The sequence below is a fragment of the Gobio gobio genome, assembly GCF_949357685.1.
Source record: "Gobio gobio genome assembly, chromosome: 22".
Classification (NCBI taxonomy): Eukaryota; Metazoa; Chordata; class Actinopteri; order Cypriniformes; family Gobionidae; genus Gobio; species Gobio gobio.
This window is the reverse complement of record NC_137118.1, coordinates 13,100,926-13,125,845: the sequence shown is the minus strand read 5'-3', so window position 1 is coordinate 13,125,845 and position 24,920 is coordinate 13,100,926. Positions and strand designations below refer to the sequence as shown.

At 41.0% G+C, this 24,920-nt stretch overlaps 2 protein-coding genes across 3 annotated transcripts; one reads left to right on the top strand and one right to left on the bottom strand.

Annotated features, from left to right (window-relative positions):
• Positions 1-2,069: 2,069 nt before the first annotated feature.
• On the top strand, positions 2,070-24,530 carry cbln17 (cerebellin 17). 2 transcript variants are annotated; one of them, XM_079804631.1, is made up of 6 exons: positions 2,070-2,355; positions 2,730-2,920; positions 3,372-3,413; positions 23,613-23,675; positions 23,779-23,907; positions 23,984-24,530. In XM_079804631.1, coding segments are annotated over exons 1-6 (711 nt in total). In that variant the 5' UTR covers positions 2,070-2,353; the 3' UTR covers positions 24,268-24,530. The 2 variants fall into 2 exon arrangements, with proteins under 2 accessions (XP_079660757.1, XP_079660758.1); XM_079804632.1 differs by lacking the exon at positions 2,070-2,355 and having other exon boundaries at positions 2,682-2,920.
• On the bottom strand, positions 13,398-19,680 carry LOC307118818 (uncharacterized protein). Its single transcript, XM_079804633.1, has 6 exons — positions 19,654-19,680; positions 19,463-19,501; positions 19,280-19,318; positions 19,097-19,135; positions 18,676-19,005; positions 13,398-18,603 (listed from the first exon to the last, which is right to left on the bottom strand). Exon 6 carries the CDS (start codon positions 18,563-18,565, stop codon positions 18,023-18,025), a length of 543 nt encoding a protein of 180 aa, XP_079660759.1. The 5' UTR covers positions 18,566-18,603; positions 18,676-19,005; positions 19,097-19,135; positions 19,280-19,318; positions 19,463-19,501; positions 19,654-19,680; the 3' UTR covers positions 13,398-18,022.
• Positions 24,531-24,920: the final 390 nt, after the last annotated feature.

Below are 24,920 nucleotides of genomic sequence, written 5' to 3'. Positions count from 1 at the left end.
TTGAAAAATGATTCACTGACTATATGATGCCTGGAATTCGGGCTGCTGTCCTTGACAAGATCGTCAATAAAATTGTCGATCTTGAGGTTTCTTAAAAACTTTGCGTTGTGTGCCATAATTCTCACAGATATTGTGTGTCTGCGATCTTTCCTGTCAAGTAAAAAGCCGGCGACACGACCTATAAAGTTGATCCTGATTGGTCCTCTTCTGTACATTCGAAGTGTTGATTGGCTCACGCAGATAGAACCTTATAGAGCCAAGTCAGAGTTCGACTTTGTAGATAGAACCTTTTTGTTTTTCAATAAAAAGTCCCAAAATGTACACAACTTAAAAAAAAAAACATCCCATAATGTAAATAAGTTGTCACAGAATAAGAATATGTGAATAACTCAATTTTGACAAAAACGTCAGATAGAACCTTATAATTCCAAGGGGACGATATATATATATATATATATATATATATATATATATATATATGTGTGTGTGTGTGTGTGTGTGTGTGTGTGTGTGTGTGTGTGTGTGTGTGTGTGTGTGTGTGTGTGTGTGTGTGTGTGTGTGTGTGTGTGTGTGTGTGTGTGTGTGTGTGTGTGTGTGTAAATTAATGGTGTGCAGGGCTAACTAGCTCTTCTTAAAACATACTTTGTTCTTATATTTTTATAAGTATATAGGCTATTCTTTAGGTAGGAATAAAATACAATACCGTTTTTATTTGTATATATTTTCTACACTTCAGACAGGTGTCTGTCCGGATTTGTGTATAAATGCAAGACGTCACATTAGGCTATTCAATTTGTTTCGTTTTGTGAAGAAAAGGAGATGTGCAGATGTGAACGTTTGTTCGTGGACGTGTGTTGTTTGGAGGATTCAAACGATTTGTCATTGCTTGCACAAGAGCGCATATGAGGAAAACACTCGGACAGTGTGTGAAATAGAATAAGGGAAAATTTCCCATAGTTACCAAATGACCGTTAATAGTGTTCAAATATAGGCATCATTGTGACACTTACCGCTACATGTTCTTTTCAGGGTGGAATTCTTGTATGCTGAGAGATGTCAGTTCGTTTTGGTGCACACAACATGCGTCGCATTATGAAACTATTCTTTTTGACATCTTGGAGTGAAAACATAGACTGAACTTGAGGCCACGGACAATCTGCCTCCCGTAGCTCACACACATCTTCCTCTGCTTCGGCCATCATCTTCCGACTAATCGCGCGCTAATTATAAGCGGGTGATGCGTAGCAACCTCTCGCGAAGCAGCCTCTCCAGCGTTTCGCGAGACTATTACCATTTGACAGCAACGGAGGAACGCCACCGAATGTAACTAAGTAAAAGTACAGTTTTTTCACAAGATATTTACTTGAGTAAGAGTAAAAGTACCCATCTTTAATTAATTAATTTATTTATAAAAAAAAGTATTTATTTAGCTTGAAGTGTAGAACTAAATGTTTTAAATTAATCTTTTGTATTAAAATATTTTAATATAATTTAGAATATATGATAATAGCCTAATATATTTTAAAAGACAATTTGCATTAAGGCATCTAGTTTACATTCCAGTCAACAGCAAGTTAACCAAATTCATTTTCATTTATTAAAAAAATTGTGTTGCTAAGAATATGCATCTGCTTTGAATCCCTAAGTGCCATACTAATGTGTGTAGTTACACAAGTGTAAATCAAACAAATAATATCCATAAGTAAATATAAATATTAAAAGCATCAAATACATCATCTTCTGCCAATCCCAATCTTTCAAGAGTGACGGCCTGACTATCATTTGTAGTGAAAGGGCGACATCTAGTGATATTGCAGGGAACTGCAAGGTACATTTTATTTTATTTTATTTTCATTTTATAATGACTGTGACTCATTTCTAAATCTATGCTTCCTATGTTACACTATATCGTTGTGTTTTACTTAAAATAATTTCAGAGTTTCATTTCATTTATCCAGACAGAAACTCAAAGAACTAACAGAAGCTTATATTCACGTTTTATTTGACACGTGTTTCAATAGTGAGTGTTAATGATTAACATTAAGAAAGCAGAAGAAAAAAGCTGATACTGTGTGTGTGTGTGTGTGTGTGTGTGTGTGTGTGTGTGTGTGTGTGTGTGTGTGTGTGTGTGTGTGTGTGTGTGTGTGTGTGTGTGTGTGTGTGTGTGTGTGTGTGTGTGTGTGTGTGTGTGTGTGTGTGTGTGTGTGTGTGTGTGTGTGTGTTATTTATATCAATTTTAGGGTTTTTGTCTGTCTGAAAAGTTTTTTTCTGCTTTTCTTTCTACTGCTCTACTACTGCTCTGTCGCACCTGAGGTGCCAAAATTACTGCAAAGCTTCTGGAAATACAAACAGGATGTGAGAGAAATTATGTTGGAGAGGAATACCAAGCTTTACCAAGCATACCTAATACATTTCAATTTTGATATAGCCGTTTAGAATAGGCCTACATATTTTTATGAATAATTAATATGAAGGAAAAGAGAAATATGTACTATATTTATTCTGATTTTAGAAATTATTTTCAACACTATTCTGTCATTATGTCTGGAGAATGCAGTTACAAACACAAAAGCACTTTTGAGAAATGTAAACAGAACTTTACCCTTCTTGTTACTTTCTGCAATTTAATTGGATGAGACATATCTGTGTCAATAATGAGTAGTAATGATTACCTACCTCTGGGTGTTGTTTTCATAAATCCAAGAGTTTTTCGTCTCTCTAACTATCAGGATGAAGGTGAGTGTTGCTCTGCTGCTGCTGCTGTGCTGTCTGTCGCTCAGTGAAGGACAAATTGAGGTTCCAGATTTTGTGGCCAATGGAGAAAACAACCTGCCCAACATCTGGACTGAGGTGAGAGATGTAGGAGACATGATGGTGGAGCTCAGAGTCAAGTTGGATATGGTGATGAAAGAGAATGCAAGTTAGTACTAGCGGTTGCTTCTTCGGTCACCCTTTAAATAGTTATCTCGGTAACACTTTACAATAAGGTTCATTAGTTAACATTAGTTAACCACATTAGTTAACATGAACTAATAATGAACTGCACCTATAAACCATTTATTTATCTTTGTTAATGTTAATTTCAACATTTACTAATGCATTATTAAAATCTTGCTAACATTAGTTAATGCACTGTGAACTAACATGAACAAACCATGAACAGCTGGATTTTTTTGAACTAAAGTTATCAAAGATTACCTAATGCTGAACAGAGGTGTTGTTCATGGTTAGTTCATGTTAACTAATGCATTAACTAATGGTAACTAATACAACCTTATTGTAAAGTGTTACCGTTATCTCTTTATAATAAAGGAAATCACATTCATTAAACACTTTACAATTTAAATAAATAGAACCATAATGTTTTATAGAAATGGCAGCGCAAATACTGGAGCTGAAGAAAGAGAATACAGGTACTTAAAATTATTTAGATGCCACCCAGTTTTCACAATGGAATGTAACAAAATGTGTCCTTATTGAGAAGCATGATATGTTCTGGTGTGGGAAGAAAAAAAATAATGAAAGGGAGTTCACCCAAAAATGAAAATCAGCCCATGATTTACTCACCCTCAAGTCATCCTAGGTGTATATGACATTCTTATTTTAGACAAATACAATCAGAGTTATATTAAAGGTGTCATGAACTGACTTTTTTATTTTTGTACACTGTTGTCTGGGGTCAACTTATTGCGTTTGCGTGGTTTTTACATTCAAAAACATCATAATCAATAAGTAATAGGCTATTTTCTGCCATGGTTTTGAGGCTCTCTGAAAAACGCTCGGTTTTGATGGGCATGCCGCACTGAACACTTGGAAGTAAACGCCCACGGCTAGGATTGGATAAGTTTTGCATATTTATTGAGCTTCAGCTCCCTCAGTACATGTGGAAATTGTTTTGAAAGCGTCTGGGGAAACGCTCACAGGACTCGCGAAATGCCTTTATCAAACATACACAATGACTCATTTCTCATCCACCCGCGATTGATTGGAATGATTTTTTTGTATTACTTGGCTGGCCCGATCGGTGAATAACTGCAACCCATACACACGCACGCATGCATGCGCAAGATAGGAATGTTATTTCAGTAGTAAGTATACTATACCAACTGTCAGAATTTGATTGATTGACAGGTGGGCGGGACTTCCGGTATAGGGGGCGGGACTTCCGGTATAGGGGGCGGGACTTCCGGTGTAGGCGGGACTTCCGGTGTAGGCGGGACTTCCTGTATAGGCGGGACTTCCTGTATAGGCGGGACTTCCTGTATAGGCGGGACTTCCTGTATAGGAGGGACTTCCTGTATAGGCGGGGCATCCGGTGTAGGAGGGGGCTTCCTGTATAGGCGGGACATCCGGTGTAGGAGGGACTTCCTGTATAGGCGGGACTTCCTGTTTAATAAATCATGTGATTGACATTAGGTTTTGATGTTTTTGACAGTTGGTTTTTGACCTATTGTCATAATAAATCATGTGATTGACATTAGGTTTTGATGTTTTTGACAGTTGGTTTTTGACCTATAGTCATAATAAATCATATGATTGACATTAGGTTTTGATGTTTTTGACAGTTGGTTTTTGACCTATTGTTATAATAAATCATATGATTGAATTGACATTAGGTTTTGATGTTTTTGACAGTTGGTTTTTGACCTATTGTTATAATAAATCATATGATTGACATTAGGTTTTGATGTTTTTGACAGTTGGTTTTTGACCTATTGTCATAATAAATCATATGATTGACAGTAAGTTTTTGATGACTTTGACAGTTGGTTTTGATGTCTTTGATGACTTTGACAGTTGGTTTTGATGGTTTATGACATTAGGTTTTTTTGTTTTGATGAATTTGACAGTTGGTTTTTTTGTTTTGAATGCGGTATAATAAATCATGTTATTGACAGAAGGTTTTATCTTTTGAAGTCGCTGTTATCAGAAAATTCCCCTCCCACCCTGCCACATCCCAGAGCAGCGTATATAAATGGGGCAGTGTGTTCTACAGCTATCAGCAAAGAGAAACATGAGCTACATGAGCATGGACGGATTATCAGCTCCTAAAACCCCAGATGCGGGGTTGCGCAGCAGGACGTTCGACAGTCTGATGACCAGTCTACCTATGGCGCCGAGAAAACCTTATGGGCACGTCCGTTTGACAAGCTTTCTCCATGAACTTTCGGAATGGACTAAAGGAGAATTTATGATGAACAGCAAGCGTGTAATCGGGTACAGATTTCATAAAACAACTCAAGTTGTTATACTCTACACCACCGACAGCGCGGGCGAGTTTCACCCCGGGGAAGACGCATGTCTTGTATTTCCTGAAAAAGACTGGACATTATTTTACAATTTTGTCTGGAAGGATTTGAAGGACGGCGGCGAAGAACCTCTGTACATTTCAGAGTGGGACGGGGTCACCCCGAATGTCCGGTACCGCGTGGTAGGTGACCACACTAAAAAGAACCCGGATGATTCTGTCTACATATTCTGCTGTGATGACAAGACAAAGCTCATCGAAGATCGGTCAGGGGTCGTCCTGCCTAACGAGCATAACAATCTGTATGAAATGCAATTTTTGTTCAAGTGGCAAGATCTGAGTCAGCTGGATATTATGTTTTCAATCATAAACAAGCTGTTCAAATGGTGCGAGCTGCACGACGGCTACAACAAAATTAAAGTGCAGCTGTTCCACCCTGAGAGATGTCCGCGCAGCAGTACATACGCGGCGCATTCCGCCCCCATTCACTACAGACATCCGGAACCTCGACGGTCAGCCCCTCCCAGACGTCGTTTATAAACCACAGCTGAAGCGCCACAACGTCCCCGCCCCCTTTACTGCATCTGACATAAAGTCAGCGGCCAAACCCTCTCAAGCAGCATTTATAAACCATGGCTGAAGACGGCGCTTCAGAACCCGCTCATGTGTGCAGCTGCGGCATCTCTTTCGGCAGCATTCTCGACCCTCCTGACGACAACGCAAGCGACTATTGTCTGACTTACCCCCTTGGATCATCGGACCTTCACAAAGACTGGCAATCCCCCCTCCAAATCGACTGGGACCCGTCAATCGAATACGACTGCGACGGTCCTGCTAAAACTATCAAACGCTCCAAAGACTGGCTGGACACATTGGGCTCGGACCTCGGATCACACAACCTGACTTACCTCCCCACTGCTAAAGCCGGTGACGACGCTACAGACGGATGTTTCAGCGACGTCGGATTCAAAATCGTAAAAGCAGCAACCGTGGTGCTGCTGGAACATCTCATCGGTGATAAGCTGAAGGCCGACTGCGAGGGATGTGCGATTGACCACCCCAGCCAGCTGCAACATTCCTGCCTGTTTGACCCTCCCAACTTCTACTTCGACACACACTTTGACGAGCTGTCAGGCAAGCTGTTTAAGCCCTTTTTCCATTCCATCATCGGCATTCTCCTAAACCGCTGCGGGCTAAAATCTCACCCCCAGCGTATTCAAGGCACAGTCGGGACTATTCTGCACGAATTAAAAGACGAACCATTCATCGTTGCCAAGCTAGAAGAAATCAGGTTGAAACTTCTGGACAAACCCTGCAAGGAAATAGTCTACGACGTCGTTGATCTCTGGCAAGGTCTCTCAATTGTGAATGGAGAGTGACCAAGCCCCCGCCGCGATGGGTGTAGTCTGTAGCCTAAGGAGCTGTTTGGAACTCATGTTTAAAGACCATTTCAAACATCAGATGACCGAGCTACTGGAAAAGATTATTGCGGACGCTGCCCACCCTGATATCCCAGTTGGTCATGACACTACGCGTCAGGTAAATCTCAAGAAGAATATGCCGATAATGAGAGGAATGGCTAATGCATGGGACGATTTGATTGAAAAATGTGTTGATGGTCTCGATCCACCCGATGTAATGATAGAAGCTGTTCTAGAAATGATGTGTGAATCACGCGCTGAGATCAGAATCTCAGACGTGTTGTGTACTTGTACCTACGTGGCAGATGTATGTACCGAGTTGATAAAGAAAAATGGTGATTATGACCCTGCCAAAATTACCGAAATGTATATCGATTTCATCCTAGACAAAAACATGAAGGCCTGTCGCGACTTTCTTTTCTGGTTAGACAGTCAGTAATGTCATTATCACTAACCATTTACTACATTATTATTTTTTACTAACCATTTTTTTTAGCTTACTCTGTTGTATTATATCCATTTTAGCCACTGTCTACCCTGTAATGTTGTATTATATCCATTTTAGCTACTGTGTATCCTGTAATGTTTTTTTTTTTTTTTTTTTACTTACTGCTACTTATTATATCCATTTTTAGTTAGATTGTGTTATATTAACATCATTATATCCTTTTGTACTTACTCTGTATCCTGTAACGTCGTTATATCCATTTTTTACTCTACCTGTATTATTTCCATTTCACTTAGATCTTGCATGTATCCTGTAACGGATTTTTTAAAATAAAAGATTGATTCAAAATACTTGTACGCGTTATTCTTTTGCAGCGGTTGAAACGACAGCATGTCGGAGCTCATGAAAAAGGCTTATTATACACCGTCCAACCCCGGCTCTCTAGGGGGTAAAAAACGATTAAAAGACGCCGTCTTAAAAGATACCGGCGTCCGTCTAAGCGATAAAGAGGTTTCAAAATGGTTGGCGGGTGAGGATGCTTACACATTACACAAAACAGCACCTATAAAATACAAACGAAATAGAGTGGTTGTGTATGGGATTGATACACAGTTCCAGGCTGATCTTGTCGACATGACTGCCTACGCCAAGGATAATGACGGTCATAAATACCTACTGACATGCATAGATGTATTTAGCAAGTTCTCATGGGTCAGAGTTTTGAAGAATAAGAGTGGCATTGAGGTCACTAAAGCGTTCCAGTCTATACTCGAAGAGGGTCGTGTACCTCAGAAATTGCAGACGGATAAGGGAAAGGAATTTTTTAACAAACATTTTCAAGATGTGATGAAAAAGCACGACATCAACCACTTCGCCACCGCTACCGATTTGAAAGCCAGCGTCGTGGAACGATTTAATAGAACATTAAAAAGCCGCATGTGGAGATTTTTAACGGCTACAAATTCCCGCCGATACATTGATGTTTTACAAGACATTATTCAGGGGTATAACAGCAGTTATCACCGAAGTATCAGAATGAGACCCGTGGACGTCGACAAAGTAAATGAGGGTCAAGTGTTTGAAAATTTGTACGGCGATATAAAGAAGAAGAAGAAGACCGTATTTAATTTCAAAGTCGGCGACGTTGTCAGGATTTCTAAAGTGAGAGGCCCGTTCGCCAAAGGTTATGAGCAGAACTACACGGAAGAATTTTTCACAGTATCCTCATGTATTCCGCGTCAACCCCCGGTCTACAGACTCAAGGATTATGATGGCGATGTCATAGATGGGGTTTTTTATGAAGAAGAGTTGCAAAAAATAATTGTGAGTAAAAACAAATCTTTTAAGGTGGAAAAGATTTTAGGTCAGAAAAAACAGGGGAAATCTACGCTTGTTCTAGTGAAATGGCTAGGATGGCCTTCAAAATTTAATAGTTATATAGATAAAAAAACTCTGCTGGACTTGCAATCTCCTTAAAACGCACAGTCGTTAACGGATGAGACCATACGAGCGAAGGAGCATCATGGAGGATCACGGGTTCTACGTCACGTTGCCGTGCAATGCGTCGTCGTCGGTTTATCCTGAAAATCGTATAGCCAGCTATACAACCAGGTTGGCTAAAGCTATAGACTTGAAAGGACAATGGGAAGTCGGGCTCGCCGAAATCGAATATCCTAGAAGTTGGTACAACTTTAATGACGAAGATGGTCATTTCATCCTACATACGGCCCCGAAACCCCCGGATAGCAACCCCTCAAATATTGGTTTTTCTATCATTACGAAATTACACATAAGCGGAGGTTACTACGCAAACATTCGTCCGATCCTCCGGGCTATAAATCAACTCATCACACCAGCGGCCGTATTGAATCACGACGAATTAAAAAACAAAGTCTTTCTGGTCGCGAAACCAAACATTTCAGTGAGTTTCCGAGGAAGACTAGCCACTATTTTAGGAATGACTAAAAAACCTCTCGGAGGTTTAAACTATCATAAAGAACCCGATTTTACTACGGACGTCATCACATACGCTCCTCATCAATCCGACATCAATGCTGGGTTCTATACAATGTACGTTTACACGGACATCATCCAATATCAAGCGGTCGGTGATTCGCACGTCCCCCTCTTGAGATGTGTACATATAACGGGTAAAGGCAGCGACGCGGTCATTGCTAGATACGACAACCCCCATTACGCATCGATCAACAAGGATCACATCAGCAGCATCGTCATAGAGTTGAAGGACGATCAAAACCACGAAGTACCATTTTCTTACGGGAAAGTCATCGTAAAACTACACTTTAAACCAAAAAATGGTTTATTATAGACCCGGAGAGTCCAATACCGCGGACTATGTGAGCTATTACCAAAATCAGGCCGGTTCCGGTTTGCCGGGGTATTCGGGATCGGGAGTTATGTACGGTGCGGGGTTAGGAGGCCTATTCAGAGGTCTGTTCAGGATGGCCGTACCGTTGTTAAAAAGAGGATTTAGCATCGCGAAACCTCACCTAAAATCGGCTGCTAAAAATATAGTATCCGACGTCGTCTCAAACGTATTGACGCGTTCGCATAACGATAAAGCTCAAGACGGATCCGGTCTCATGGTCATGGCTCGTAAGAGAATGTCTAAGCCGCCGGGTGTGAGGAGGCGTGGCCAACGGGTGGTACAGAAGAAGAAGAAGAAAACAGTGCGCGGATCAAACAAGCGCTCACTCGTACGCAGAAAGCGTAAGAGGTCTGTTAGTCGAAACGTATCGATCAAGAGAGCCGCAAAATCCATATTCTAACATGGCACTACTCCATCGCATGTCGGGTGAATGCATCAAGTCTGAGCTGGACTTATTTTCAGTTCCGCTGACACAGACAGTTATTGAGAAAAATGGCTATTTAGAAGTAGCACCGTTATCGGCCATATCGGGCTCTGCACCATTGGAATTTTTTATCGCAGGCAACGGCGATGATTATGTGGATCTCAATAACACGATGCTCTACCTGCGGGCGAAAATCACGAAACCTAACGGGGAAGAGATTGCACACCCTGCCAAGGTGGGTCTAATCAACTACCCCGGAGCCACTATGTTTTCACAAGTCGACGTGACCCTTGGCGATCGTCTGATATCTCAGAGTTCGAGCACTTACCCTTATCGCTGTATCATCGAGAGTCTGATCAACTACGGTAAAGATACGTTGGAATCTGTCTTCAGCGCCGGATTGTTCCATAAAGACACGGCGGGTCATATGGACGTTCAAGACCCGGCAGGCCATAACGCGGGGTTGACAAAGAGATCAGGCTACACCAGCGAAAGCAAGGAGGTGGAACTACTAGCCCCCATACACAGCGATATATTCTTCCAAGAGAAACTTATGCTAAATGGGGTGGATATCAAGATACGCCTAATTCAAGCAAAAGATGAATTCTGTCTGATGAGGGCCGACGATGTGGCTTACAAATTAAATATAGTGGCCGCATCCCTATTTGTCAAGAAAGTTACTGTATCACCGCCGGTGAGACTGGCTCACGCCCAGACGTTGCTCTCGACAACGGCCAAGTACCCTGTCGATAGGGTCAGTCTAAAATCGTTCTCCATACCGGCCGGCTCTCGTGTTTCGAATCAGGAAAATCTGTTTTTAGGAACACTGCCAAAGTCTATCGTCATTGCCATGGTCGACAACGACGCATTCACCGGTTCCTACGCAAAAAATCCATTCGCGTTCAAACACTATGACCTTGAATTCTTAGCCGTCTACGTTGACGGACAACAGTACCCGGCCAAGCCTCTACAGCCCAATTTCGAAGCTGGTTTGGCAGTACGCGAATATTATCAGTTGGCGATGACGACCGGGAGACATCTTAAAGACCAACCGCTCTGTTTCGGCAGGGATGATTTCCTGAACGGATACACGCTTTACGCATTTAACCTCACGCCCGACGAAGAGTGCGGTCAGCACATTTCCCTCATCAAGTCCGGGAATATCAGAGTCGAAGCTCGTTTCAGAAAACCGCTACCGAATACCATTAATTTAATTGTTTACGCGGTATTTGACAGCATCATTGAATTGTCTAACCGCCGACAGGTACTCATAGACTACTATTGAGATGAACACGTTGCAACTCACCGCCATCATGGATAAAATTACCTGCAGGACTCATTTTCTCGGCGTTCTACCGAGCGATCAACTACCCGAAAAACCCATAAGGATCTTACCGTCGGCCTGTATCGTGAACACCGACCCTGCTAGCATGCCGGGGGAGCACTGGGTCGCCGTTTATTTAACCCAAGACGGGGGAGCGTGTTTTTTCGACAGCTTCGGCAATCCGCCCAACAGCCATCGCTTTCCAACCAGCATCAATGACTTTCTAGCAGCCAACGGTACCTACGTATTATATTCGGAGAGACGAGTCCAGGATTATTCATCGGACACCTGCGGTCAGCACTGTCTGTTTTTTCTATATCATCTAGCTAGAGGATACGGCTATGACCATGTGATGAAACTATACACCGATGATTATATTAAAAATGATAAAATGGTGTCCCTATTTGTGAAGAGATTAAGACCGTATGTTTGTATTGATACAATGTTGTCCTGCGTTCACTGCGTGCAGACATGTCTGACATATAAATAAATAAAAATCTTGAAACCATTATATTTTTTAATCGTCTTTTATTTAATCATAAGATACATATTAATGTACATACAAAATGAAAGGATTTGTTAAAATTCCAACCATTGTCTTCGATCGATAGTCGGGGATTTAAACACAGAGTCTTCGGACTCTGGAAACACCGAGCGTGATTGTCTTCGTCCCCTTTTGGAAGGTCTGACACGGGGTGGGCTGGGGGTGTCGGGTTTACTCTTTAGAGATTTAATGATGCTCCTGACCTGTTGATTCGGCACTGTAGAAAAAGGGATGTTTAATTCGGCAAAGGCGTGTAGAAACTCTGACCATCCTACAGGTCTCCGGTTATCCCGAACCTTTTGCGGTGCCGTGACATTTTTTAACAAATCGACCATGTGTGAGCCTTGTACTGCTTTACCCCTGAACACAAACTCCCCCGATTCGTTCCACGCGCTTAGTCCTTTAGCTTTAGACATCTTGTCTAATATGTATCTGCTGTTTTTCACACTTCTCGAAGGTACATTCTTCAGAACTTCATCCACCACATGCTCCTCAGCACCGTTGTCGTCTTCGACGCTAGCCGCGATCGGTACTTCATCTTTAGGAGCGGGATCGGGCAACGACTGCGTTAAAACTCCGCTCTCCCGATCGCTTTGTTTAACGATGGTCAAAAACCTGCTCAGGGTATTTGTGTAAAGTTTTGCTTTTTCGTACGGGTTCAAATCAGTGCGGAGTAAGATATTTCTCATGGCGCCGTCCAAATCGTTTTCCACGCTCTGTCGAATATTCTCGCGAACATTTTCGGTTCTCACCTTATCCAGTTGATGTTGCGGGACTAAATACATCTTCTCAGCATACTCCATCCTATCTGTTTGCTATCAAGCTCGAAAGAAAAGGTACGGCGACGCTCAGGAGCGGTAAAAGGAATCCACCCTTCTGGTTGAAGACTCGTTTCTTTGCCGCTATCCCGATTTTTTTATCGGCTACAAATTTAATTTCGGCTTTTCTCTTTCTCAGTTTTCGATACTGTTGTGGATTGACCGGAATCGTCCCGTAGAGGATGTTGAGCGCCACTTCACACAACGATAAAATGAATTCGTCGGACGCCGATTGTAGAATAAGACGCCTTTGTTTAGGAGATGCTTTATGTAGCATTTTTAACACCGGTAGATGTTTACAAAGTCTGGCGGACATGGAGTGATTTGATCACGTTCTTCTTCTTTTTTTCGGGATGTAAACCACTTGACGGTCGGAAAGCAATCCTGTTCTGAGGCGGTACTGTTCAGGAGTTTTTGCTTTATAGTCTATCATTATGTAGCCAAAAGGTTGGTTGACCGCATCGTGATAACACTCCATAAAGTATTTTGTGTTTCCGGGGTACATTTGGCGTCCCAGCATCGCTACTTGATTGACGTCCCGAGGATTTTTAAACAGGATCATATAATTGGCGTTTAAGCTGATGGTTCGGCTGGATTTACCCTGTACAAATAAATTTTGCACTATATAAATAGCGCTGAGATTACGGTGGTGCACGTACTGCGTAAAAACCCTTTGAAGCTCCAAATTGGCGCTAGCTTGCTGCATCAAATCATCCACGATGAGAAGATTTGTTTTAGTGACAGGTAACAAATCATCATCATTCAGACTCTCTGGTATTCCTTGCACAAATTTAATGTCATACAATTTAAGTACATCGTCGTACAAAGGCTGCCAACAATCATACAACCAGACAATGTTTTCAATTTTCTTGGAAATTAAATTCAAACCTTTTTCCAACAAAAGTTTCACAAAATAAGACTTTCCAGAATTGGAAGGCCCGGAGATAACACAACTAAATGGATGTTGAAGTCTGAAATCAAAATCGGAAGCATCCATTGATCCTCTGTGCATCATCTGATCAGTAGCCATAAGGAAGCGTGGTGAAATCGGGCAAAAGTCTGCGTTTATTATACACCACCTTAAACCTTTTAACGACTGATTTGTTGTGCAATGTGAGAGTCTTTTTATTCCTCACAATGTTTTCCGTGTGAGCCAGGATGTATTCGGTACTATCATACGACGTCACATAACTATCAACCAGACCAATCAGGGTATCCAGGCGGATGGCTTGGGAATTTTTTGCATTCAGCGTTATCCCCTTAGCTTTCATGCATACTTTGCCTTTAGCGGTGCGAAAGCCATACGATTTAGGCCCGCTAGAGCAAAACTCTGTGATAAAATCCCCATCGTCTATTTCGTTCGTCAGCTCGCCCAAATGATCACCGAGAGGCGGCTCCCAGTCACCGTCCCTAGACACGAACACGACGGAGTCTGTATCAGAGTAAAGCATACGACTGCTGAGTCTGTCCATCAACTCGTACAATTCCAGTCGGGCGTGGGCCGTAGTGAACGCCCCTATAAACACGTTGACGTCGCGAGCCTTACAAAAATCCTCTTTGTTGGGTTTATGCTGGACGAGAGCCACGTCATCTGAGACAAATGAGAAATACGACAAGGTGTCGGTATTACCGAAGACGATTCTGGTGAAATCTTCGGGGTCGTTCACCAGAGTTGTTTCAGGTAAATTTGGTTTTAAAGAGAACCGTCCCCAAAGCGAATTCAGACATAGCTTTGAGATAGCTCTCTGCGCGGGGTTGTGCTTGATCTTTTCGGGGTCGAGTTGAACCCCCTCTTTTTCAAAATACTCGCGAATGTAAGTTTCTTTCTCAGCGTCCGTGACGACATTAGACGGGTACCCCGACGCTTGTTGTTTCAAACGCAAAAATGTTTTGACGTATTCGACAAACAACGTGTCTGACCGTTGTGGAAAATGCCAAACCTCGTCAATCTTGGCTACCACATAACCCTTCTCGATGGCTTTTAAAAGCTCAATGGATACCCAGGACCCGGAGAGTGATCTTTCCTCATCCGTGTGGGTACAGCTCGTGGTCTGGTTTTGATTGTGAGCGCAGGTTCGGCATAACGGAAACATGAGTTTTCCTTGACATCTGTAAGGGAGAACCGGATGCAGTAATTTGCGGGGAGGGTACACGGTCGCTTTGATGAGTCCGTAATAATTTTCAATCGGTTCAAAATCTTTGAAAATGATTTGGGGGTGTTCGATCGGGTAGCTTTTCCTAGCCTGGCAGAAGGGGTAGAGGCTGGTGAAATCGAGATACCTTATTTTCTCATCTCCGCTCACTTTGTGATAGAGTTTATAAGCGTTCGTGCGACCGCCATACAAGGTTTCTCTGGGGTTCAGTCTCTCCGGGGCTGAATAACCGGCCATAAATTCTATCACAGAGGGGTCGGTCTTTTTCATTTTGATCCATTCACATTCCCAAAGAACCTCGACTTGTAAACCGTACGCGTTCTGCAGAATTTCGATCTTATCGTCAAACTGTCTCCTGAGAGCCCCATAGGGTACGCCCGACAAGGGGTGTGACTCATGGGGTGCAAAGCGGCAGCAGTGACCGTGGAAGATGCACCCCGCGTATTCTAAGCCGTGCTGCACACCGTCTTGCTGGTAGAAGCCATCTAAAAAGTACTTACCGATCGATACTTCACCGTGGTTTACGGCGTGGTGAACATCCACGTTTCGAGTCTTTTTGACATACTCGAGCCATTCGATCGAGCCACTTGAGTAGGACTTATTCTGATGGATGTACGCGTTGTTGTGCGTGAGAGCGAGGGTGTTTCTGCCGAGATAATTGGTTTTGAAGACCCCCATCGAACAGCCGGGGAGCGTCGTGAACCCAAAAGGGTCAATTGCGGTGCATTCTAGGAACGCCTGACGGTATTTCATACAGCCTTCGCGTAATAAGACGACGTCGTTAACCCCGTACGCGTACAGTTCCTGCCTGAAGTCAAACTGCTCCCCCTCAACCGTGCTGTACCATGCATCAAACTTTTCACGGGCTTTATCCGACATGTTATCGTAGTTGTAGAACTTTTTGTCGGGGTATGGTCCAACATAGTTCTCGTTTTCCACCCTGTTGAAAAGATGGGGGAAGTGGCCTTTTTCAGTCGTCGCCAAGTCTAACGCCGCGGGCATTTTGGCAAGGGCCATTGGAAAAAATGAGTAGCTATCGATGTATCGTTGGCCAAACGATTCGTCGTACATGTAAATTAATTTACAGCCTTGCATTATGACCTCAATCGCAATCCCGGCTTTGCAAAAATACTCGAGAATCAGAAAGGAGTCGAATCTGGAGGCGTAATGAGCTATGAAGCAGTAGCCATTATATCGGGGTTTTCTGAAGCGGTTGATTAGCTTAGCGATGCAGTCGGTACCCTCCGCCGTAAATTTCTTCCCTTTGAAAGTGATTGCGCAAACAAAATTAGCCACGTGGCGCCCGTTTTCGTAACGCGTTTCAAAATCGTAGAAAATATATTTCTCGCATGGCTCCTTAGGCTCTAGGGGCTGTATGAAACATTGGTGCGTCCCGTGTTCCGTCAGATGTTCTCGACAGTGGACGCATTTGTCCGTCGGGCATATGTGTTTTGCTTTCTTGTCACCCGCTTTAACGTAGTAACGCAGCCTGCATAGTTTGCAGTATTTGATAATATCACAGGAGGGGGATTCTTGACCGGGAGGAGGGTTCTTTTTATGCATTTCGAAGCAATAGCTCGATTTACAGTAGCGCAAACAATCGGGACAATGTATGGTTCTTTTAGGGAACCTGTGACATTCGGCGTCAAAACAGACATTGCAGACGTGCTTGCATTGATGGTCTCTGCGGTTGCTGTAACTTTTGTAACAAAATTGACAGACGTATGGCGAACCTAAGAAGCCTGTCAGATTCATGATCATATAATAGTGATTATCATGTAGATAGAGGAACACCGTTTTGGGATGGGGTTCGTCAGAATTTTTGTACGTTTCTAAGACCATGGCATTCGATCTGTGAAATACAACGATTTTAATGCCTAGCGCTCGTTCAAACGAAGCTATGTCGCTAAGAGCGATTCGGTCTTGAATTGAGAAGCCGACGCTGTTTTGGATGACGGTAGCCAGTTTTTCTAACTCGCTCTCGGGTAGCTGGGGGTTAAGAAAACGAGCGAGACAAATAGAGAAGCACAATTGATTTGACAAATTTATGGGGCAGAACAAATTCGTCTTTTTTCTTTTGATTACCTGATCAACGGCCAGATCTGTAAGTTTACGTCGTCGACCGCCTCCTTGTCTGTTCATGGCTACGGTAGCGTCGATCTCGACGGCGTCGTCCGATAATAACAGCTGATTGCTCTGTAAAACTCTTTCAAATTGATCCATAAGCGAATTCACATCATAATCATTACCAGGGGCGAGAACACCGCTGATGGGTGTTTGTAGAGTGGGTGCCGACATGGTCATATTGATTACGGGTGCATCGTGGCCGATTTCTCTAGCGAAGGTGACGATCTCGCTCAGCATGCGATGTAATGAAGTGTGATAAGAGGCCAAATCTGTAGAGTTAATCTCTCTCAGATTCATGCTCCTTCTCAACGACACACTGTTGAAGCGTGGTCGCGGTAAAACGTGATATCCGTTAACGAACCCGCCTTCTCGGATCAGCGTATCAATTTCCGTACGGCTTAATCGACTCTGTCTGTTAGGGTCAGTCTCGCGTAAAGCGTCAATATTACCTGATGTGGGGCTCGTGCTGCTGGTAGATGGCTGTGGAGTATCATCAGCGTCAGGGCGCTCTGTGTCGTCACAGTCAGGATCGCTGTCGGTACATGCAGGGAGTTGATTATTTAAAACACCACCGCATTGTACAACATGATTGTTGTCTACGCTTAGCACGTGATCGTACAAATTAATATTTGAATTTACGGCTAATTCAAAAAGATCCAAATTAGCGTCTACGCTCAGAACTGGATCGAACAAATTAATATTTGGATTTTCAGCTAATTCAAAAAGATCCAAATTAGAGGGGGATTGCGAAGATTCTAGATTAAACAAATACTGTTCTAAAGAATCCGGAAGCCGACTTAGCATTTCAATTTCGTCCGGTGACAGTTCTGCGTTGTCGTCTGAGCAAAAGCTTTTTGACCCATCCATTTTAGATTTCAGACCAAAACATGAAATATTACAAAATCATAAAGAGTATATGGAATAAATCAATACATGATAGATGAAGAAAAATAACAGAGTATATGTAATATAAAAAATCAATACATGATAGATGTAAAAAACATGCATACATAAAACAAAATTACAGAGTATCTGGAATATAAAAATCAATACAAAAGTTTAATGGAATAAATCTATATTGAATTAACTGCAACGTTCCATCTATGATGATGAGAATAATACGAATTTACTCGTCTATTGCATTAGAGATGACGCGAAGAAAGACTAGAATTTCGCGACAGAATTCAGCGATCAAACGATCGGATTCAGTGGACCTGCGATCGCTTCTATCAAATTCCTGATAGATGGTGGATCTCAGGGTTTGAAAACGACGAAATAGTCGATCAACCGCATTTTGAATGAAGCGATCCTGTACGTCCAATCGTCCGCGTGTCTCAAGGTGATAGGCGCGAGCCTGGCCCGCCAATACGGCGGATCTGCGACGGTCTTCGATGCGTGCTTCACGAAACTCACTAAGTAGCGCGGTCAGATTGCTGTCTATTCCATCCACTTTATCACTCAGCTCAATGTATTTGTTGTCAGAATCAACCTGGGTGTCGCGAAACTCTTGACATAATGCCTCTATTAAATTAGTATCGGCGAGTGGCTCGTCAGCCGGGCGATGCTCTGCTGACACTTCTTCAACGTCGATGTCTTCTTCTTCCGACGGAGTTTGGGTCGCTTTCGTACTTGTCCAAGTGATGCGTCGAGGTGTATGCCAGCTAGTCATGTGGTCGGGGGTATAACCCGACCCTGCTGCGGTCGGGGCTATAACACAAAAATTGTTATGGTATGATTCAATTTGTGTTTAAATGAAAATAATAATGTAGATAGTCTCACCATAAAGAAATACGCTGTCAAGACTCGGCGCAGGACTGCTCGGCGGCGTCGGACAGAAAGTTTTCCTGTCAGGACTGTTTTCAGGACTGATTGACGGGATAAAACAAAACGTTTTTCTCTCAGGACAGGCCGGTGAGGTAGGACGATCGGTTTTTCTACTCTTCTTTCTCAAAGGTTCACCGCTGGGTCCAGCGACCTGGTCTAAAGCAGAGCCGGCAGGAACTATTTGATCCGCAGCGTGTGTCGGCGTGGGGTCAGGCCCGTCATCATTATTCTGTTGAGCGGTGTCAGTCAGTGGGAAGCCGGGTTGCGTGATAAACTGAATGAAATCTAAAATAAATAAATAAATAAATTAGATTTTTCATAAATGTTAAGAAAAAAAAAAAAAAAAACACAATGTCGGCGATGGGTCTTGTTTTACCATCAGACGCACTGTCTGCTTCAACCAGCTGAGGGCTCACTGTGAATGAAAAAAAGAGAGACAATTTTATTATTTATTAATTTTTTATTATTTATTTTTATTTATTTATTTATTTATTTTTATTTATTTATTTTTTATTATTTATTTATTTATTTATGATGTCGGCGATGGGTCTTGTTTTACCATCAGACGCACTGTCTGCTTCAACCAGCTGAGGGCTCACTGTGAATGAAAAAAAGAGAGACAATTTTATTATTTATTAATTTTTTATTATTTATTTTTATTTATTTATTTATTTATTTTTATTTATTTATTTTTTATTATTTATTTATTTATTTATGATGTCGGCGATGGGTCTTGTTTTACCATCAGACGCACTGTCTGCTTCAACCAGCTGAGGGCTCACTGTGAATGAAAAAAAGAGAGACAATTTTTTATTTTTTTTATTTTTTTTTATTATTTATTAATTTTTTATTATTTATTAATTTTTTATTTTTATTTATTTATTTATTTTTATTTATTTATTTATTTTTTATTTATAAAAGAGCAGTCCTCACATGCATCATTGCTATCGTGAGCGTCACTTTCAACATTCGAACCTGTGAGGCAAAAATCCTGTTATGAATGGAAACATTTGTGAGTCGCTTTATATGCATGTCTGATGACAGATGCTGAAAAAAATCATTAATTTTCTAAATGTTATTTCACCCCGGTGCTCTAGGGGTGCAATTACACCATAACTGGATGTAGTTTTAACTCCGGGACACCGGGTGGCACCGGAGAGCATGCCATTGTGTCATAACTGGATGTAGTTTTAACTCCGGGACACCGGGTGGCACCGGAGAGCATACCATTGTGTCATAACTGGATGTAGTTTTAACTCCGGGACACCGGGTGGCACCGGAGAGCATACCATTGTGTCATAACTGGATGTAGTTTTAACTCCGGGACACCGGATGGCGCCGGAGAGTACCCGTAACAGTAACATGCTGTGTTGAAGACACTGGCTAAACTCAAGCTTTTATGTTTTTTAAAATAATCTGCAACTATATCAAATAACAGATCGATCGCCTTGCGAAACAGATAGACATCAAAACTAGTTTTTGATATACGATATCATGCACATTTAAGAGCAGTTAGCACCGTAGCACGCGCTGCTAAGCTAAACCATGCATTCCTAACAAGGGCGGTTCTGAGTCATGGGGGGACCGACAGTAACGCGATGGTGTTTTAATAAAAAATACACGGATAACGCTACGACGGGGAGCCGATTTAATGCATGCAGACTTGAAAAATATACATAGCAAACAGAATCGTAGCATAGCTGCTAACTGTCCCGGGACACTTCCTGTTATGGGAGCTCTGTCTTTTTCATAATAAAAGCCACGGGGCCTCGTATTGGTAAAAACAACAAGAAACATTACGTATTGCTTTATGTACAGAAACAATAATAATTAATACATCATTACGGTAGAACAATCCTGCAAAACATTTATAATAAACGGATATGACTAAAAAAATATATTTTAGATGGAAAAACAATAGCCATGATTAAAGCCATCATGAAAAAAATAGATATTGCCTGACAACGATTGTTTTTTTAAAAATAAAACACTGTACCCCAAGCATGAATGACTAAAATAGACATTTTTCCTGACAAAGATTGTTTTTAAAATAAAACAATGCTTCAGAAAAACAGTTTTTCCCATGCATAAATGACTAGAAAACAATAATGTCGATTTTAGTTATAGCTGATAGACCAAAGATGACTCAATGATTAAAACACTGTACCCATGCATGAATGTTTAAAACATCAATAACTCAATGCTAATGTTAGTTATAGTTGATAAATCACATCAATAGCACATTGCATGTTTAAAGCATCATTGTATAACATTATAGCATCAAATATAGAGAAAAAATACTCACCGTTCTGCATTTTGATGAGGGAGAGAGATGATGAGATGCTGTGGTCTAAAAGTTCAGTATTATTATGCATTTTTCCCCTCACACACACATATATACACATTTGTAATGGGGTAAAAAATGGAGAAAAACACGCTTGTGTCCAATAGATGGCGCCATTGCACTACGCATTTTGGGGGCTTATCTCATGACCGACCATGGCCTTTTGGGGGCTACTGAATGCTTTTCACTTGAGACTGTCACAATCAGGACGACTCCCTACGGATGTACTACTGGTAAAAGATTGTAATTGGAAAAAATAAAGACCGTGCCTGTTACACACACAGACACATTTCAGTGTTTAAACATTTAACTGATTGCATTTTGTAAGGCTTATATTGTTTTAAAAGAACAGATGTTTGTGGGAGACAGACTTCACAACACTGCCCCATTCATATACGCTGCTCTGGGCTGCGCGGGGAATTTTCTGATAACAGCGACTTCAAAAGATAAAACCTTCTGTCAATAACATGATTTATTATACCGCATTCAAAACAAAAAAACCAACTGTCAAATTCATCAAAACAAAAAAACCTAATGTCATAAACCATCAAAACCAACTGTCAAAGTCATCAAAGACATCAAAACCAACTGTCAAAGTCATCAAAAACTTACTGTCAATCATATGATTTATTATGACAATAGGTCAAAAACCAACTGTCAAAAACATCAAAACCTAATGTCAATCATATGATTTATTATAACAATAGGTCAAAAACCAACTGTCAAAAACATCAAAACCTAATGTCAATTCAATCATATGATTTATTATAACAATAGGTCAAAAACCAACTGTCAAAAACATCAAAACCTAATGTCAATCATATGATTTATTATGACTATAGGTCAAAAACCAACTGTCAAAAACATCAAAACCTAATGTCAATCACATGATTTATTATGACAATAGGTCAAAAACCAACTGTCAAAAACATCAAAACCTAATGTCAATCACATGATTTATTAAACAGGAAGTCCCGCCTATACAGGAAGTCCCTCCTACACCGGATGTCCCGCCTATACAGGAAGCCCCCTCCTACACCGGATGCCCCGCCTATACAGGAAGTCCCTCCTATACAGGAAGTCCCGCCTATACAGGAAGTCCCGCCTATACAGGAAGTCCCGCCTATACAGGAAGTCCCGCCTACACCGGAAGTCCCGCCTACACCGGAAGTCCCGCCCCCTATACCGGAAGTCCCGCCCCCTATACCGGAAGTCCCGCCCACCTGTCAATCAATCAAATTCTGACAGTTGGTATAGTATACTTACTACTTATTTCACTATTTAAGATAGCTCGTCGGTAGGCCGGTGGTACGTTTTGGTAGCCCGTCTGAAAAACACAGCCCTGGGACGTTGGCCTTTGCGAGCACTGGCGTTACAAGTCCGAGTCTGATCACGAATGAACCAATAACACCTTCTCCAGCCTTTGACAGCGTGCTAAGATATGTGATCAATAGATATCAAATGATTTGTATCAATGCATTACTAACACATATAAAAAAAAACATGTTTTACTCACTTAAGTGTGTTGCACCGTTCCTGTTCGATCCAATATAGAAGGCACAGCATTGTGTTTTGATCACAATATGTCTGCAAATCCAGTCTCGACCTGTATCTTGTTTACTATTGATTCTGCGGTGAAATGAAGCGAACAAACGTGCAATGTCTTCCCCAGCGCGACCCGTTTAGTTCCACGAGTCGGTGGGCGGGCTTGAGGCAGTGCTTCTGCATTCTATGACGTCAGTGGTCGACATCTTCTGAGACCTCTCGTTTTCTGGGCCTGGTGTCAATAAAAGCTTTTCTTTGAATAACAAGGACGATTTCAGCTCTGAAACTTACAGGATATTCTTATATCATGATTAACTTTTATATATCAAGGGCTCAAGGGAAAGTTGATTTCTCAATTTACCACCCCTTTAAAAAATGTCCTGGCTCTTCCAAGCATTATAATGGCAGTGAATGGCAGCCAAAAATGAAAAAAAAAGTGTATCCATCCATTATAAAAATATCCACATGGCTCCGGGGGGTTAATGAAGTGAATCGAAGGGTTTTTGAAATAAAAATATCCATATTTAACACTTTATAAAGTAAAATATCTAGCTTCCGCCTGACCGCCTTCCGTATTAAATTTATGGAAAAAGCGTAACTGGCACGTTGATGACATTGGACGTAGCGTAAGCGGTTTGAACTGCAAGAGGCGCTACACATTCTTTGTAAGTTGAATACGGAAGGCAGATATTTTGCTTTATAAAGTTTTCTTACACAAACCCATCGATTCATTTTAGAAGGCCTTTATTAACCTTACTTTTATAATTGATGAATGCACTTTTTTAGGCTTCAAATTTTGGGCTGCCATTCACTGCCATCATAATGATTGTATTAGCCAGGACATTTTTATATATAATTCAGATTTTATTCGTCTAAAAGAAGAATGTTATATACACCTAGGATGGCTTGAGGGTGAGTAAATTATGGAATAATTTTCAATTTTGGGAGAACTATCCCTCTAAGAACTTTATTTCACATATATAAACGATTTGAATTATTGTAGGGATACATGAGCGAATGGAGATCAGTGAAACCCAACTGAAAGCATTTAAGAGAGAATATGCAGGTAAACTAATCAAAATTGTCCTTTTAATATAAATACTTAAGGTATTTACACTCAGCATGTAATGCACAATAAGCTAATAATTGAAAGTATTTTCTGTCCACAGAACAACCTAAAGTGGCATTTTCAGCTGACTTAGGGATCCGTGGCAATTTAGGTCCCCAGAGTACTGAGATCACACTGACATTCAACAATGTCTTCACAAATATTGGTAACAACTACAACCCAACAACAGGTACTTTGAGCTATAGCCAATATATTACCTATAGGAAATTGTCCAGTTCTGATTTTCATCATTTTGTCAATGGCAGGACTCTTCACGGCACCAGTTAAAGGAGTCTACTACTTCAGATTCACTGCATGTGGTATTCAAATCCACCAGTCAATGGGTGCAAGTTTACATAAAAATGACCAGAAGATTGTGTCAGTGGGTCAATGGCATAATCACGATCAGCACCGATATGCATCAAATGGAGCTGTCCTGCAGTTGGAAGTGGGTGATGTAGTTTGCATTAAGCTCCTACCACGTTACACTATCTATGACAGTCCAGATAACCTCAGCACTTTCAGTGGATTCCTCATTTACCCACTTTAGTGATCAACCACTGAACACTGCCAAAACTGCTTTTGTTGATCTTCTGGATGTTCATTTTTCAACAAAAGACAAATTCACTCATCTGTGCTCTTTCTACATTACAGTTTTGAATTTACAATATACATAAGTGGTTGCTCTTAGAAAATTCACAATCACTGATGCTGTATTAATCTTATACTGTACCATGGAAAAGTCAGTAACTGTAATAATGATTTTACATGCTATTGTTTGCATTGAATAAATTCTCCATGCCTTAAAACCTCTGTATCTGCTTAAAAATATTATTATTAAAATATATAAATATTAATAAATGTTTTATTATATAAATATAATAAATAATTATAAATTATTATTATTATTATTATACTTTTTATAAATATATAATATATTTTATATTATAACATAATAGTAATAAGGTAATATATTTTTTTACTATTTATTTCTATAATATGTTTAGCCTACTAACCTTATTTATGTGAACTGTTTTGCTTAAAGTCTAATGTGAAATGTATTGTAGAACTGAAGGCAAAACAGAGTAAATAAATTGTGTAATGTTTTAGTACCAATTATAATATAGTATAATACTGCAGTGCACAAATACTACACAAAGCAAATTGTTATAAGACAACATGAAAAATGATTACAGTGTCACA